Raw genomic sequence first — 13,138 nt, 5'->3', positions numbered from 1 at the left:
TCCTCTAGAGCTCAGAAAATTAGGGAGTGACTGCAAGGGTGTATTCCTGGGAGTAAATGTGAGAGTCAGCAGGAAACACAAATGTAACTCAGTGGAATACATGACAAATATGAAACAAACCACCATCAATTTATATTCATTAATCAAGTCTCTAAGATGGTTAGAGCTCTGGAAGTGATGGGACATCTGGAAACATGGACATGGCCTCCAGCACGTGGTCGTCTTTTCCGAGGGCTGACAAGCCAAGCAGACCCAGCAGCATCTCTGTCTTGGGTGGGTTTGGAGTCTGGGCTGTTATGTTTTGTTCTGTTATCTCAGGCTACTTTTGTGGGTCCTAGGTCCTCTTAGACCTATTGGTATGGGTCCCCAACCACACCAACATGAGCCCTCCTACCAAAAAGACTGAGAGAGTAGCCAAGGGATTCCAGCCCCTCATCTCCTCACTTCCTGAGAGAAGACCCCAAACTCTATTAACACTCCTTGTGGAAGACAATGTGGCTCGGTTGACATTAGAAGAAAACCCATGATCATTTTCTGGACTAAGGACTCTGTGTCCCAGATAACATCTAGAGATCCTCCTGATTGCCTTCTAGCTCCACAACTTCAGGCCAGTCTCTCTCAGCCGTTCATTAGCTAAAATGTAGGCTAATAGGCATTACTCATGCTTCCTTTTTCCTTTTCTTTTTCTGGATATTTTATCAATATATTTTTTTAATTCATCAACCTTACTGAGGTATAATTTATGGAAAATAAAATGTACTCATTTAAAGTATAGAGTTCAATAAGTTTTGACAAATACATACATCTGGGTAACCAGCACCACAAGAGGCTCCTTGTGCACTTTTGGAGTCGATTTCCAACACCACGATCCCCAGGCAACCATTGGCCTCATTTCTATCACTAGAGATAAGTGCTGCTAGTTCTAGAACTTCATAGAAATACATAGATAAACACATATCCACATATATAAAAATATTCCCATGCATCCTCTCTTGTACAATATTTATATGTAAACATATTCCATAGGAATTCTTTTGTTTGTGGCTTCTGTCTCTCAGCACAGTGTTTTGATATTTACCCACACTTGTGTGTATTGATAGTTTGCTTCTTTTCATTGCTCAGTATTACACTGTATGGATAAACTACAAGTTTGTTTATCCGCTCACCTGATGATTGACACAACTTGTTTATACTTTTTGGTACTATAAATACAACTGCTAAGAACATTTGTGTTCAGATCTTCTTGTAGACATGTTTTCATTTCTCTTGGTGACTATCTAGAAGTGGAATTGCAGTAAGTAAACATTTTCTTTTTTTAAATTAAAACAATAAAAATATATCATTGTCTGACAGAGTTCAAATCAGCTTAACATTTAAAGGGAAGAGATGGCACCATAAGTCATAGGCCAGCCTACAACTAAAAAAGGGCATGTGGGCTTCCTACGAGCAAGCAAATTACGACCCCCTTGAGGTCTAAGCTTTCTCTGAGCACAGTGAGGGGCTCAGGACTTGCTCAAGGAGTGGCTTAAAAGGAAATTAAGTGACAGCTGGCCAGGATCTGGGTGGGCAGCCAAGACCGACACCAGTGCAGCCTCTGCATTATGAGAGCCATGCTCTGGGTGGGTCTGGGGCCTCTGAGTCCCAGGCTATTCTTCCAGCTTTGCAAGAAATGCTATTCTGAAACTCAGTTGTGAGCTGCTAAAAGTAAGGCTAGAGTGTAATGAAGCTCCTAGCAAAAATTAATGTGCAAGTAATCATCAACATTACATATAAGGAGTTAAATAGGAATAATTTCTTCAACATTCCAGTCATGCTTTCTCATTTGATTATAATGGTTATCCATGACTTCAGCTAGATTAAATCAGCTGTTGTCAACTAAATGCATATCAGATGTAAATAATGCCTCACCCTGTCTTGTTTCTCTGCAACTAACTCCTCAATCCCAGAGGGAATTTCCCAATTCAGCATCTAAAACTGATTAAACATTTGCTGCAGGAGCTTAAAAAAAATGATTGTGTAATTTTATTTTACATATACAAGCTAGATAAAAAATAAATTACAACCTCCTCTGGATGCTGAAAGTTTGGAGTCAAATCTTGTATAAGGCAAAGAAAATGGGGGTAATAATTAACCACTTCAGAGTTCATCAACAAATTAAAGTTTCCTGTCTCAAAGTTTCATGATTAAGCTATGAGGTCACTAACCATCTTGCAATTACCCACCATCTAACCAATCATCAACCCAAAGGCTACATTTCATAGTTCTTCATAGTCTCCCTTTTCAATTTAATATTTAAGAAAGAATAGAAATTAGAAAATATGAATTTACAGAGAGGAAAAACTAAGGGAAATGTTTAAAGTATTTTACAAGGCGTTTGGCCCACCTAAAACTACTATGTGTTTCTGGCTCTCACAGCTTATAATGGGCGTCTAAGTAGTTTCCTTATGGTGTGAACAAGGTGGGCAAAGGAGTGGATTGGCCCACTTCCAGTTTGGCTGGTAACTCAACACATGGTCTGTCATACCAAAACCTCCTGACAGAAGACAAAGGGCAAGGTAAGGAGGATGCCAGCCTGAGAATGCCGGCAGCTCTGTAGTCAGAGATAGCTTAGGAGTAACTTGCACTAGAAAACAGGAACTTTGGAGTCCTTGAGCAAATTACCTACTGTCTTTGGCTTCTCGTCTGTGAAATAAGTACCCTTTCCTATCTGAAATCTGGAGGCTGGGCCCAGGCCTTTTTTTTTTTTTTTTTTTGTGTGTGTGTGGTACGCGGGCCTCTCACTAAAAATATGGAACGCTTCACGAATTTGCGTGTCATCCTTGCGCAGGGGCCATGCTAATCTTCTCTGTATCGTTCCAATTTAGTATATGTGCTGCCGAAGCGAGCACTGGGCCCAGGCCTTTTGATCCTAGGCCACCCACTAAATGCCCTGTCCTGGGGCTTCCTCTTTCTAGATGGCAATGGCCCTCCAGCAGTGCACAGGCCGTCCATATCGGTGCTACTCAAAGGCCTGCCTAGCCCTTGGTTTTATAGCCTTGGAAAGAAAGGCCCAGGGGACCTACATTTCCAAATTTTACCTTTGGAAAATAACAAATAATGTATTAAAGAAATACCTGGGGACTTCCCTGGTGGTCCAGTGGTTGGGAGTCCACCTTCCAATGCAGGGGATGCAGGTTCCATCCCTGGTCAGGGAACTAGGATCCCACATGCCATGGGGAAACTGGGCCCACGTACCACAACTACTGAGCCTGTGTGTTCTAGAGCCCAAGCACCACAACTAGAGAGAAGCCTGCACCCTGCAATGAAGAGCCTGCGTGCCTCAACGAAAAGATTCTGCATGCCACAAATAAGATCCTACGTGCTGCAACTAAGACCCAATGCAGACAAATAAATAAAAGAAATACCTGAAAAGAATCTAAATGCAAATCCATCTGATACACATATTTGTCTGCCAGTAACACCCGTTACCAGATGGCTTCCAAAACACCATTTCAAAAGTTGGCAAATGGCAACCTGAAGAGCATCAGGTCCTAGTCTCCTCACAGCTGAAGAAGGCAGCATGAGCTCTAACAGCTCCATCAGGAAGACATCGAAAGCAAATTTGGGCTGAGATGACCAGCCAAATCCAAGTTTCACTACCTCCATTCTTTGGAAAGAGAACTCAGCTGCTGCCAAAGAGAGTTCCAGCCACGAGGATGCACCTCAAGACATTCACCCACAAGGAGAGTGAGGCTACCACACCACTCTGCCATCCCCACCCCAGGCCCACCACAGCAGGGACATGCAGCCTCCGACAGCTGAGTCTCCTGAAGCACTTCCTGACGTCCTGGCTGCCTCTGACTGCCTCACAGACTAGGGCTTATCCAGCGAACCTCTCTCTTCACTTGGAATGAGACTCGAATTGTGGTCTGACAGTTCTCTCAGCCTTTCCTAGCTCCTTTCCTAACTCCTTTTATGCAGACATTTCCCCTAATAATATCCTTGCACTTCTAGTCCCGTCTTGGCATCTGCTTCTCAGAGGTCGAGACAACATGTCATTCATCCACACATTCATTCACTCAAAGAATGTTCACTGAGTGCCTATGATGTTCCTGACACTTGTCAGCGGCCCTACAGGACTTCAAGGTCTCACGTTCCCAGCCCTGCCCCTCAGAGTCATGAACTGCTTCCCTCTCTTTGGTTTTTACCATGTGCTGGGCATGGAGCTGAGAGCACATCACAGGCCTTAGCTAATTTGCTTTATTCTTGTTTCATGGTAAAGGAAACTGAGACCTAGACAGATTGTTGCCAGGGTCTTCCCTGATAGGGCCAGCTTTTTTACTCTAAAACTCATGTTTGATACCATTAGCCTTGACATATCTCCCCAGTTTGGCTGACAGCCCTGAGCACTTTTTTTCTGGTTCATGAGGGCCAGGGAAACAACTTACTTCAGAGCATTCACAGTCTTACACGTTAGTAGTGATGCTGTTTAACTCATGTAGAAGCGGAGGTCCCTCACCCAGTGCGAGTTTCCAGCTCATCTTCGCTATGACAAAGAAGACAAGAGAGGATGGACAAAGCCCTCGGCTTCTCTGCTTTTCACCACCACAGCCCAGCTCTGGCAAACTGTTGGAAGGTGGCCACATACACTCAAGGCTTCTCCCAGAGGCCGGCCAGGCTCACTGGAGGGTCAGCCTCACCAATGCACATGTCATCCAAGAGCAGCCTTCTGCAGGCTAATGCAAACTTATACCGTGATCTCCAAGGTCAGCTACGGTGTCCTCTACACTTGACCCAAGTGTGCCAAGGTCCAGGGAAGGAATGGGCTGAGACTCAGGCAGGTTCTCTGAAGCTGAGTCATCAAATTCCTTGCAGAAGGTAATGAACAATTCATGAGAAGCTGATCAGAGGAAACAGCATTACCACAAATGAAACCATATTCTTGTTTAGAAGATGACTTAGAAACAAAAGCCCACCTAATCCTTTCCCTTAAACATGATAACATTTTCAAATCTCAAGAAGGCAGCTTGGAATGAGAGGAACAGCTCTGAATTAACTCGGCAGGTGACCTTGGGCAAATCATATAACCTCCCTTGGCCTGAGTGTCAGAGTCATGGTGAGGGTGAGGCAGGCAGGATGTCCAGCCCTACTCAGCTTCCTCATCTCAAGACTAGAGGTGCTGGCTTCAATAATGTCTTTTAAAGCTCTCCTCCAGCTTTAAAAGCTCTGTGATTCTATGAATTTCAATTTCCTAAGAGAAAGAGATCTAAGAGGTGACATGAAAAAGTTTCCACTTCAAAAAAATAAAAGTTAAACTTCTCAAATGTTTCAATAGGCATGTCAACTAATCACTCTGTGTGTGTGTGTGTGTGTGTGTGTGTGTGTGTGCATGTGCGTGTGTGTGTGTGTGTGTGTACTTGCCACCCAGAGCTAATGCTGAATTGACCTGTTTTCCTGGGTAAATGGCTTTCATGGAGAACTATTCCAAGAGCATCTTCATATCAAAAGGAGAAAGTTCAAACTAATCTTAAATGAATAAGTAAAACATAGCTGTGCTACACCGTGATGTGGCATCTGTGGAAATACAGTCATAAAATATTTTTAAGAAGTCCATTTTTTGTACTGTATAATAATCGTTGCAGGAGGTGAACCTGGCTCCAAATTTCAAAGGGTCACTGATAGTGCAAAAAGCAGAGACTGCACGAAATGTGCCTCTGTGTGCACTTCAGAAATTATTTGACAACAAGTATTTAGACTCTCAGTTGACTTTGATTTTCTGAGGTTCTCTTTGAAGAGAACAGAATTGTTATAATTGCTTCTCTTAGAAGGAGCAAGACTTGATCTGCTCTTTGATCCCCAGGACTGTTTCACATTTGGAGGCCTGATCTGCCACACAATTTTCACAGAAACCATCACACCTGCATACACCCCAGGATAAAAGAAAGACTGGGCTTAGTGTGTGCATCGTGGTATCTAGTTGTTTTAAGCTACCATCCTTTAAAGAAATGGTGCCAACATGATTCCACAGTCAACTACGCTTCAAGATTTCAAAGCCCAAATTCAGTGGAGCAGAAAATGCCTTCCAGTGTAAAAGGCCCCATCAGTCAGGTTCTGAAAAACAAAGCAAGCCACTCTCCTAAACGCCTCAAAGAATTGTTAAAACATTTAAGAGGTGACACAGCCAGCCTGTCTCTCCCCTAACTGTGTTTCTATCTCCTACAACTGCTTTTGAAATATAATGAGGTTTGCTTCAGCCAGCCAGACAGAAGGAAGAGGACTAAAGAACAGAGCCCCAGCGAGAGGAGGAAGAAATTCAACCACAAATGTGCATCTGGGCAGACGGGAATGTGTGCCTCTTCCTTCTTTCCTTCTTAATCATGTTTTTCTTTAGCCTCTTGCATCCAATTAATCCAGCTTATTTCTCACATTGTATTTCATCTTTTTCAGCTCACTGATGCCTTTCCATGAGATGTCTAGACCCTTCAGTTCATCTGCAAAGTATCAGCTCCCCCTCCTTGGTTCTCTGAATATATTACGCCTGCCTCACTCCTGTGCCTGTGAATGTGATCAGACTGGTCTCCTCTCTGCCTGGCCTCCTCTCTCCAACCTCCTCCAGGGGTAACAAGAAAGCCTTCCCTCAGGTTGCCCCTCCTTTTCTTCAATTTCCATTAAATGCTCTTTTTTCCTAAAGAGATTATAGGAAGGTCCACTCATCATGGCTTTTCCAGATCCTCCTTCATCTGAAGCTGCTTTCAAGAACCCCAATTTCTGTCCATTACTAATCAGTGTGCGGTCCTGGCCCAGCAGCATAGGAATCACCAGGGACTTTGTTAGAAATGCAGCATCCCAGGACCCACCTCAGACCAGCCAAATCAGAATCTACTTTTCAACAAGACCAAGAGGTGATTCAGGTACATTTTAAAGTTTGAGAAGCATTGCTAGAAAACGTAAGAATTTGGAGAAGGGCTAGTAGGCTGAGGTCAAAGACGGTTCTCCTGAAGAGGCGGTGACATTTGAAAGAGAGAAAGTGGGATGCTACTGACGGGTCAGAGGGAAATGGCTGATGTAACTGCACAAAGGAGGGCGAGAGACCTGTGGTGTTGAACAACGCTGCGCACTGGGCAGAATCAGCCCAGGGAGGGTCTTCTCTTCAAGAGCCAGGGGCTGCCTGGAGCACTTCCTGCCTACATCAATATGCAACTTAGGAAACTTGCTTCTGGAAAGCTCAGAACCAAAGATGTTGGTGATACTGAATCTTACATGACCAAAGAATGAACCACCATCTCTGGTCAAGACAGCGGCAGGCACCTCCCTCCTGCCTTTGCTCCTTGCTGATGGACGGGGGTGGAATTGGGAGAAACTAGGCAGACACTGTGGAGGTTATGAGTTCGGACTTCATAAAATCTCTGTGAAATCCTCACTTTCCTCATTTGAACTGGGCCAAGATCTGGACTCCCTTGTTCTGTAGGATAATATAGAGCTAATAAAACCTTAAGTGACTTTAGGATCCCCCAAGGGCCCTAATTTATAGAAGGGACAAGACCTCATACAGTGTTGTTGCTTCACACTAATAGTAATCATATTGGAAATGAAAAAGAACACAGAAATGATTACTTTTAAGGCCAATGAAGAAAAGCAAAGAAGTTAAGTAAGTTATCAGACATTAAAATGTAAGATCATACTTGAAACTACATTTTTATTTGCCATATGCTAACTTTAAGAATAAAGTTATTTAGGCTTTATAAAACAAAATATTATCACGTCTGTACTTCTCAATTTCCAATCTCTGGGGGTAAAATCCCTTAGAAGCAGGGGACCCTGAGCATTCCAGAAAAATGTCCTGGTTTTTATCAGCTGATTAAACAAGTATTTTACATATATTAACAAATGCAGAATTCTTATCATCATGCCAGACTCTTGTTGGGGATGTGCGGGAATCTGCAGTCTCAATCCTGAGGGGAAGATGACCTACCTCCACAAGTCACCACTTCAGGGCCTCGAAAGTATCTGGAGAGCTGAAGGAGGGTGCTCAGTGTTTGCAGGGGGCTTGGTGGTGTCAAGACCCTTCCCCGAGTAGGGGTCTGACACTGCTGCCCCTCAGCTGGCAACTTCTCCACCCTAAGGTTCTGTGAGCAGGAACCATCCCACCCCTACACCTCTGAGGCCAGCCTCCCTGGGAGTAAGAGATGGTGGAGAACAGGGGTTGGGATGGAGCAGCGTCAGCACCCACATGCTGTCTGCTAAAGGGCCTGATGGACAGGGACTCCTAAGGTCAATGTAGGCTGGGTCCCCATCTGCTCCAACTTTGGGTTTTCAGAACTCTAAAGCACTCCCAACCACTAAGTAATTGAGAAAAGTGGATCACCAATCAGAGGGAGGCAGAAAACAACATTCCCATGCTCTGCCTTGTCTGCGAGTGAGCTCTGCCCAGGGCTCCGGCACACCCCAGGGTGCAGAGCCCCGTGATTACTGAGCTACAGTAGAATGAGCATCCCCAGACCTCAGGGATCATCCCCACAGCCTCAGGGGCTTGGTTCTTCCTGCTAAAGGAAAGAATCTCCCTCAGATACAGGGATGACCAATGAACAAATAACCAGAATTTGAGACAATAAAGTTTTCCATAAAAAGGACTCCTTCCCAAATTGTTTTTACCAAAGAGCTAGGAGGTTGGTGTTGATGTCTATTATCCAAATACAACCCTGAAGAAAGACTACCTTAAGTATCAAAGTCCACACCAAGGTCAATGAAGATATTTTTAACCATTAGGGGATGGTATTCAGAGGCTTGGGATGCAGAGGACATGAATTTGGGGTGCATTTCATGTGAGTCTGCAACGCTATTATTGGATATGTATGATAATTCTCCAAAGTTTGAAAGGGGTTATTAACACAACGCACGATGATATGGACGGGAGACAGAAAATAAAGAGGGAAGGAACGGAAAATAAGACAGAAAAAGAACAGTGGACGAAAGAAGTAAAGCAACAATAGCACGGCTGAAATTCAAAATTAGATAGACACACATTTGTTCTGCAAAGTCATACTTTTAACTCTTCAGTTGTTCATTCAATGCAGATTAAGTCATCCTTACACAGCAGGCACTTGGTACAGCTGCTTTGAATTTGTGCCATCACTAATTGTTGGCCTACGTTCTAAAACAAATCCCAGTCCAGCCTGGAATTGGGCAGAGTTGGTCTGGATGCTTTTTTTCCCTACCTTGTCCCTTTTACTACCCAACTGGCCCCATGAATCTGAAGAATCTGAGGCAAGAAAAGGTCTTTTGTAAAATTTAAAACAGAAGCGCACTCACGTGGAGCACGTCCACAGTCAGCTGCTGCAAGTTCCGAGATCTCAGTTCTTGCATTTGTTTGTTGTTTTCTTCATATTTTTCTTCCAAAAGCTTTCTGCATAAAGTGAACATAGAAAAAGAGCTGCAATTTGCTAAAACCACATCTACGTTACACAAGTGTGATCCCTGTTTCAAAAGGCAGACTGGGGTGTAGGGCAGCCAGGCCTGTGGTCTCTCCCTCATCACGCGAGTGCGGTGCAGCCCCACTCGATTTTCCTTTAAAGCACGCAGGATGCTGGCTCTTTGTTCACCCTCAAGAACCCAGAACTCAGGGGAAGAGGGTGGTGCCATTCCTGTGTGCTCTCGGCCTGTGCTGACAAAGGACAGGAGTGTGTCTCTGATGCTCAGGAGAGAGCCCAACACATATGAATAACTGGGTAACAAACCCATAGATGTGGAAAACAGACCTGCATTTCAAAGAATTTATGGAAAAGAATATGAGAGCCACTGTGAAGGGGAATTTTTCTCAGACATTTTCTGTTTCCTCTACAATAGAAGAGTTGAATTTAATAGACCTGCTATTAAACTGGAGGAAAGATTTGCATTCTTGTGATTACTTGTATGCTAATTTATACTTAGATTTCTTGAAAAATCACTGAATATCCCTGTAGTCAAATTTTCTTGTCTATAACGTGGGTACATTATAACCCTCATGACAATGGAGTCATTTTCTACCTAAAACACATGACCTTTCTCAAATCCTAGAAACAATAATCAAAACCACTCCAATGCAATTCATTCATAAAATCAAGAACAAACTTATTTAAAAATCATTCCCTTTAATAACAAAAATATTAAATGCCATGAGGTAGATCTATGACTTTTTTCATATTAAAAATAGTTTTAATTTGAAAAATAAATTGTAATGTGCAAGTTGTTAAATTGCCTTTTTAGTCTGTTCCTGTCAGAGATTTAATTTTCCTTTCACCCTTAACCAATGACATGAACCATGGTACCCTGGAAATATCGCCTGAGGTGTTAGAAATATTCCTGAGGTGTTAGAAATAGACCTGGGACTGTGAGTTGATGCAACAGTCCAAACAACTTTCTTGACTATATTTCTTCAGCAAAATCCACACTTAGTGGTGTACTGGTTTGCACATATCTTCCAACTGAACACTGAATGATATCACATTGGACAGATTTGAGTTTCAGGTCTTTTTTTGTCCCTCTAATTCTTTGTTGGGGCTTCTAAGCCACCAAAAAATTGGCAGAGAAAGAAAGAAGAAGAAAAATTAGGCAATTGGGTCACATACCAGCTGAAAAATCAGTCTTTGAGAAATTGGGAGTTTTGGGCTCTTTGGAACCCCCTTTTCATGTGTAAACTCTAAACACTTGTGATCTCTCACACCAGCAGCATGCCCAGAGCAGACTGTGAAGGGCTTTACCTGACAAAACAGAGTTTTTTCCAGGCTCCTTCCTAAAGCCAGCAATTTCCTGCAGGTACACAGCAGCCAGGGCTCTGGGCAGAGGGGTTTAGCAAACACCTGGGGAGTGTGGACAGAATAGTGAGGCCACCTTATCACCCCCTCACGGTGCTGTGTACAGAAGGTGTCAACAACAAAGAGGCTTCGCCTGGAGGCTGACCTTATATTTTCATTCCTAATAACCTCCCTGATATTCAATCCTTCCTTTCACACAAGACTGAAAGCCTGCTATTAATAGTGCCTGGCATCCAATAACCATCTATGGCTCAATAACCATCTTTTGAGGGAATGAGTGAATGAATAAATGAATAAACTGATAAATATGTGCGTTTTCTTGTTGTGGTTTTTGCTTTTCTTCAGCAAGTTCCTCTAGAGCCCTGGGAAGCAGCCCAGGGCCCAGGGCACTAAGGGAAGGTCACTTACTTTAGTTTTCTGGCCTCCTCATCAGCTGCCTGGACCTTCCTCAGCCGCATCCTCTCTCGGTGTCATTTTCTGTACCTCAGACAGCGTCCGCAGGGTCTGCAGGTGGATTTTTTCTGCCTATAGATAATAAAGATTCCCATGTGCAACCCATCCCAAACATGCTCAGAAAAATTAAACAAGTATTTTACAGAAGTATCATTACACTACTGAGAAGTGAAAAGCATCTCAAGACATGTCAAGTGAAAACTAATAAACTCTGGGTAGGTAATGAGCCAAGAAGGACTGTGGTTAATTGGCAATATTTTTTAAACTAGATTTTTGTTTAAAAGCAAATTATGTACTTTGCAAATTTCTGCTCATTTCATTGCCTATGACTGCTTTTCATAGTGCAAGACAAATTAGGATCTTGGCCATTAAGGAGTAAATAGACTGGCAGACTAATTCAACCATGTGGATAAGACACAATTTTGGAATTAGGCAGGGTTTGAATCCCATCTCTACCACTCATTTGCTCTGTAGCCTTGGGCAAGTTACTGAATTTCTCTGAACCCCAGTTTTCTCATCCATAAAGAATGGGCTATCCTGAGTATTATATGAGATAATGTATGTACAGTGCCTGACATATAAAAGTATCCCAAAATGGTAGTATTATAATAGCTAAAAGTTATTGAATATGCCTTATCTTCTAGGCTTCATACAGTAGGTATTTTTATGGCAGCATGACATAGTGATTAATTGCACAGTTAAGAACATTCTCTAGGTTCAAATCCTAGCTCCCAGGCTACATGCTGTATGCCTTTGGGCAAGTTACTTGACCTCTCTATGATTGTTTAAATAATAATAATAATAGTACCTACTTTGTAGGATTGTTGTGAGTTTAAATGAGTTAATTCATGCAAAGAGCTTATAACAGAGCAAAGCATATGGTCATTACCCCTGAAAATGTTAGCCAATATTATTCGAGAGCCTCTTTCTTCAGTTAAAGAAATGTGCTTACATTAACCATGTATTGAAAGGTCTGCAACCACATTCTCAATGGCATTTGCTTCTGTGCCTGGCTTGGTTAGGGCCCAATAGCGGAATGCCTTTTGCACTCAACTCCCTCCTTAAGAAACACTATGAGGCGGGGACAGGGAGGGAGGATAAAAATCCCCAAGCACAAGTAAAACAATTTTGTGATAAAAATCAACTTGTATGTAATCCACTGATAAATATTATAAACATGTATGTGGTAGATATGGGTGTATGTTTACACTTGTGTGAATACCTAAAGGAATAGACTTAACTAGTCACCAAAATGGGGATCATCTCAGTGTGGTGAGATTTCAGTTGCTTTTTAACTATTTCTTTCATCTTTGGTATTGTCTGAATATTTTACATTAAAAATAGTATTGTTTCTTTAAGCAGAAATAAAGCTATTTTCATCTTTATATTTAGTGTACATAGGAGGGGACAATATGAAAAGTCTGGGGTATATTCATATACTTAGATTGAATAATTGTCAAAATACATATATTTATTAAATAAAAAACATTCAAGTTTTAAAATGTGTAAGATGACCCCACTTACATTAAAATATATGTACACAGGAAAAAAAAAAAAAGAAACACTATGAGGGCTTCCCTGGTGGCGCAGTGGTTGAGAGTCCTCCTGCCGATGCAGGGGACACGGGTTCATGCCCCGGTCCTGGAAGATCCCACATGCCGCGGCGCAGCTGGGCCCGTGAGCCATGGCAGCTGAGCCTGTACATCCAGATCCTGCGCTCCGCAACAGGAGAGGCCACAACAGTGAGAGGCCCGCATACCACAAAAAAAAAGAAAGAAAGAAAGAAACACTGTGAGGAAACTGTAATGACCTCTGTAGGCAGTTCTCATCCCTCTGGAATACAGTTCAGACCAGAGCCTCCAGGGGCCATGCAGTTTTCAGGAATACACATGCTTTATTTTGTAAAACCAGATAGA

The 13,138-nt window shown here is 42.7% G+C and overlaps 1 protein-coding gene across 1 annotated transcript in view; it reads right to left on the bottom strand.

Annotated features, from left to right (window-relative positions):
* Positions 1-13,138, bottom strand: part of NEK11 (NIMA related kinase 11) — a gene marked incomplete at its 3' end in the record, with an annotated part of 144,309 nt that overhangs the window by 31,315 nt on the left and 99,856 nt on the right. The window contains 8 exon segments of the mRNA XM_079922816.1: positions 3,469-3,668; positions 4,733-4,847; positions 6,557-6,600; positions 6,603-6,660; positions 6,662-6,664; positions 9,289-9,382; positions 11,178-11,234; positions 11,236-11,294. Coding sequence (XP_079778942.1) covers positions 3,469-3,668; positions 4,733-4,847; positions 6,557-6,600; positions 6,603-6,660; positions 6,662-6,664; positions 9,289-9,382; positions 11,178-11,234; positions 11,236-11,294 — 630 coding nt within the window.

The sequence above is a fragment of the Stenella coeruleoalba genome (genome assembly GCF_951394435.1).
Source record: "Stenella coeruleoalba genome assembly, chromosome: 5".
NCBI lineage: Eukaryota > Metazoa > Chordata > Mammalia > Artiodactyla > Delphinidae > Stenella > Stenella coeruleoalba.
This window is presented reverse-complemented; position numbering and strand designations above follow the sequence as displayed.